At 47.7% G+C, this 3,544-nt stretch overlaps 1 protein-coding gene across 1 annotated transcript; it reads right to left on the bottom strand.

Moving 5' to 3' along the window:
* Positions 1-1,823: 1,823 nt before the first annotated feature.
* On the bottom strand, positions 1,824-2,601 carry HS6ST1 (heparan sulfate 6-O-sulfotransferase 1; the record flags this gene model as incomplete). Its single annotated transcript, XM_010193859.1, has 1 exon — positions 1,824-2,601. A coding segment is annotated over one exon (709 nt), but the record flags the coding sequence as incomplete, so codon positions are not given.
* Between the last annotated feature and the right edge of the window lie 943 nt (positions 2,602-3,544).

The following is a 3,544-nucleotide window of genomic DNA, read 5'->3' on the forward strand; positions in this document are numbered from 1 at the left end:
TCTGCGGAAGAACAGCTCCAGAAGCAAGGTGTATGCCCTGGGGCACACACAGCAGAAACAAGGCAGCTCCTTGGCTTAAGGCAGCCCCTCCTCTGCAAAACTCAGCCTGAATTTGAAACTGCTGGAAACAGCCTGCAGAGAGACAGTTAAACCACCACACAAGCAGCACTTCATTTGTGTGATAGGAAAGGGACGCTGTAAAAATGACACGCTGAGGTCGGACACATCAGATCTCTACCTCTCCTCCCGTGATTTCAATGCCATATTTGGTCTGCAGGTAGCGTGGCCCTTGAAAACCAAATCATATTCCATTGTGCTTGTAGTTTACCCTAAACAGTGGCTGGTTCTGGTCTTATGAGCTGAGTAATAATGGGGTTAGACACGAAAAAGGGCTTCATTTCCCTGCTTCCAGACAAAGAAGTGCTTGCAACAGCAAGAAGACAAGCCATACTTTAATTTGGTGAGTGGGAAAAGGAATTAGAGAAGTCACTGTTTTTCTGTGACTCAAAAGCAGAACGTGGTTAGGCTGTCTCCACACTGGAGGGGGTTAAACTTACATAAGTCCCTAAAAATCATGGATTTTCTGCTTTGAAAGGGGTCTGAGACTAAAACAACATGGTCCACAATTCCCCTTTCCAGTTGGATGAACTCAGCTTGTTTGGGTAAAGGAAGAGCTGCAGAGCAGGCGCTTTGCCTAAAGACAATGCACGCCGTCTCATCATGAACTCAGACCCAGTCAGAAATTTCAGAGAGCCCCATCCTGTTCCCACTCAGATCAGCGCTGGTGGCTTCACTGGAAGCAGGCTCATGCCCATTGATGAAAGCAATTACAAATAACTGAAAAAATACAGATGCTCGTTCTAGTTCAGTATTTCACATAGCAACAAACGGAACAAAATCACCCCCTCATCTTGTTCCCGTTAATGACTGATTATGTGCAGGGTCTTCCCTGGCAGATTTACGAGGCAGTATTGCCATTTAAATTCTTATTTCGTCTTTTTCTCAGGATGTAGGATAGGGTTTCCATGTGCTGTTAACACATCATACTGATGATGGCATGGGTGGCAGTTGTGGAGGGTGACAGGATGGCGCGTGAGTGCACATTTGAGCCTCTGTGGAATTTGGTCGGCTTTTAACTGGTTTTGGGACCTGTCTGTGAAATCTGGGAGCTCTGTGCATGGATTCCCTATGATTTTTTGACGTGAAGTTGCGCATGTATGTGTGACACCAGTGCAATGTATCAAAACGGCTGTGCTAAGTACATATCCTAGGCCACAGTCAATTGGCGTTGATGTTTCTCATCCTCTGATGCTTTTCCCCCTTTATTTTCACGGTGCTCTACTTCCTGGCAGTGCCAGCTGACCTGAGGTGACCGCCCTTGCGCTCGGGTCCCCCCCTGCCAGCACAGCACATCCTCGCCCCGGCCACTGTTACCATTGACTTACAAGCAGTGCAACTCCCATCCCTCCTCCAGAAACGCCCACAAAGGAAAACCTCTGTTTCCTTGGTTTTTAATCCTGTATCTTTATATCGTCATGCCCAGGGGATAAACAGGTTTTTAAAATCCTCCTCCTGCCATTTGTGTTTGAATCGTGAGGATAAGAAACGTCTGTATTTGGCCTTAGGAGTGGGTAACTGCGTTTGTGCATTTTTTACCTCTGTGTTACAATGTTGACTCTTTTTTATTTTTATGTATTTATTTATTTTTTTTTTAAGAATCTCATCGGTCTTGTAAGAAACAGTAAAAAGACCCTATGCTTCAGGAAGCAACCTATCTTCTGTTTTACAGACTCGCTTTTAAATAAAATATTTTCTGTTGTTTCTGTAATTTTACTTCCATGATCTTTTATACGGAAACCCTAGAATATCGCTAATATAAAAGTCTGCCTAGGCTACCACTTCTCTATAATATGGCTCATGTAGTCCTCAGTGGGCAAGCGTCCTTGCTCTTCGGTCTCTTCCTTGGGAAGTGCTTCGTTGGACCGGTGAAGAAGCCTCTCTTCCCGGTTCTTTATCCTCTGCTCCATCCTCTCCAGCTGCCGCTTGTACTGGTAGCGCTGTTGGAAGAGGTCCTTTGCATAGTCATAGAGCTGCATGTCCAAGTCATTGAGCTCCTCGATCCTGCGGATGGTGTCGTTGTCCACCTCCACCCCGCCCGCCCTGGTGCTGTTGTACTGCATGAAGGGCCGGATGAACTTCAGGTTGAAAGTCCTCTCGAACAGGTACTGAGTCTTTCTCTGGAACTCGGTCAGGCCGAAGAAGGCCATGTCTCTGAGGTTCTTCTTCGCGCTCTCCAGCAGGATCTGCGCTCGCTTGTTCTCCGGGATGAAGGACATGTTGTAGCAGCCCACCAAGCTCAAGTCAGCCAGCATCCTCACTTGGCGGTTGTTGGCCAAATTGTACGGGCAATCCATGAACTCCTGCAGCGTGCAGCCCGACCAGTCCGTGCCTTCGTAGCACGACGGCAGCTCTTCGGGAGTGGGGGTCCTGCCATCGCACATGTGCAAGGAGGTCTTCCAGGTCGCTCCGCGCTGGACGTGACGCCATTCGCTGAGGTAACGAGATACGGGGTCTCTCAGCAGCGTGATGTAGTAAAATTTTCTACAAAAAGAAGAGAAAATAAAGTAAGTACTCTGCTAGGAACAAGAAAGATGCTGGGTAAGCTGAGATCTAGTGCAGCTATCAAAAAGACATAAGTAAATCAACATCACAGCGTCCATTCCACTGCACTCCTGGGTATTTCTCTTCTTGCCACATCTCATGTGAAGTAGTTTGTGCAACATCAGACCCATGTTTCTCTGTCTCATTGCCCACTATTTTTGTAGTAACGCTTTCACCAGGACATCCATTTCTAGCAACAGAACAACTGATCAGGATTCAAGTGATCTACCGACTCCAGAGAGCAACTGGGACTTAAGGGCCTTTCACACGACCACGCGCCCTCTGAATTAGCCAGGCCTTGGTCTGCACTTCAGCCCAGCAACCGCTCCCTTGGTGAACCGGGGCTGTCACTGTCACTTCGTGCAGATGACACCAGGACACCTACTGCTCGATTGAGCTGGCTGAAATCTGGGAGTCTGCACTGGACAACACCACGGGAACACCACTGAAAAACAACTGGAAATCAGGAATGCAACATGCTCTGCAGAAAGAGAAGGCATGAGGTGACAACCTGCAGTAGCAGCAATAGCTTATTCTCATCATAGCTAACCTGCTGTCGATATGAACAAATTACAGGCGTGAGTTTGACATGTGAGACTAGAACGGGTGGAAAAACAAGCCCATCAGGAGGAGCACACACAGGGACATGGGGCATTCTTGCTCTTCCAAATATAATGAAGTCCCCAGCAATACAAGCAGCCTCTTGCAGTGAAAACCTGAACATTGTGCAAAGAGACCCTCCAGCTTCAGCCTGGGACTGATAGCAACAGCAGTCGGCAATGAACCCCTCCCAGACAGAGGGAAATGGGCCTTTTCCCCCTTCACTTCCAGTAGTTTGGGACAACAGCGTCCTCAAGTGTTTCTACAACAAGGAAATACCTCC

The sequence above is a fragment of the Mesitornis unicolor genome, unplaced genomic scaffold, assembly GCF_000695765.1.
Source record: "Mesitornis unicolor isolate BGI_N332 unplaced genomic scaffold, ASM69576v1 scaffold25040, whole genome shotgun sequence".
Lineage (NCBI taxonomy): Eukaryota > Metazoa > Chordata > Aves > Mesitornithiformes > Mesitornithidae > Mesitornis > Mesitornis unicolor.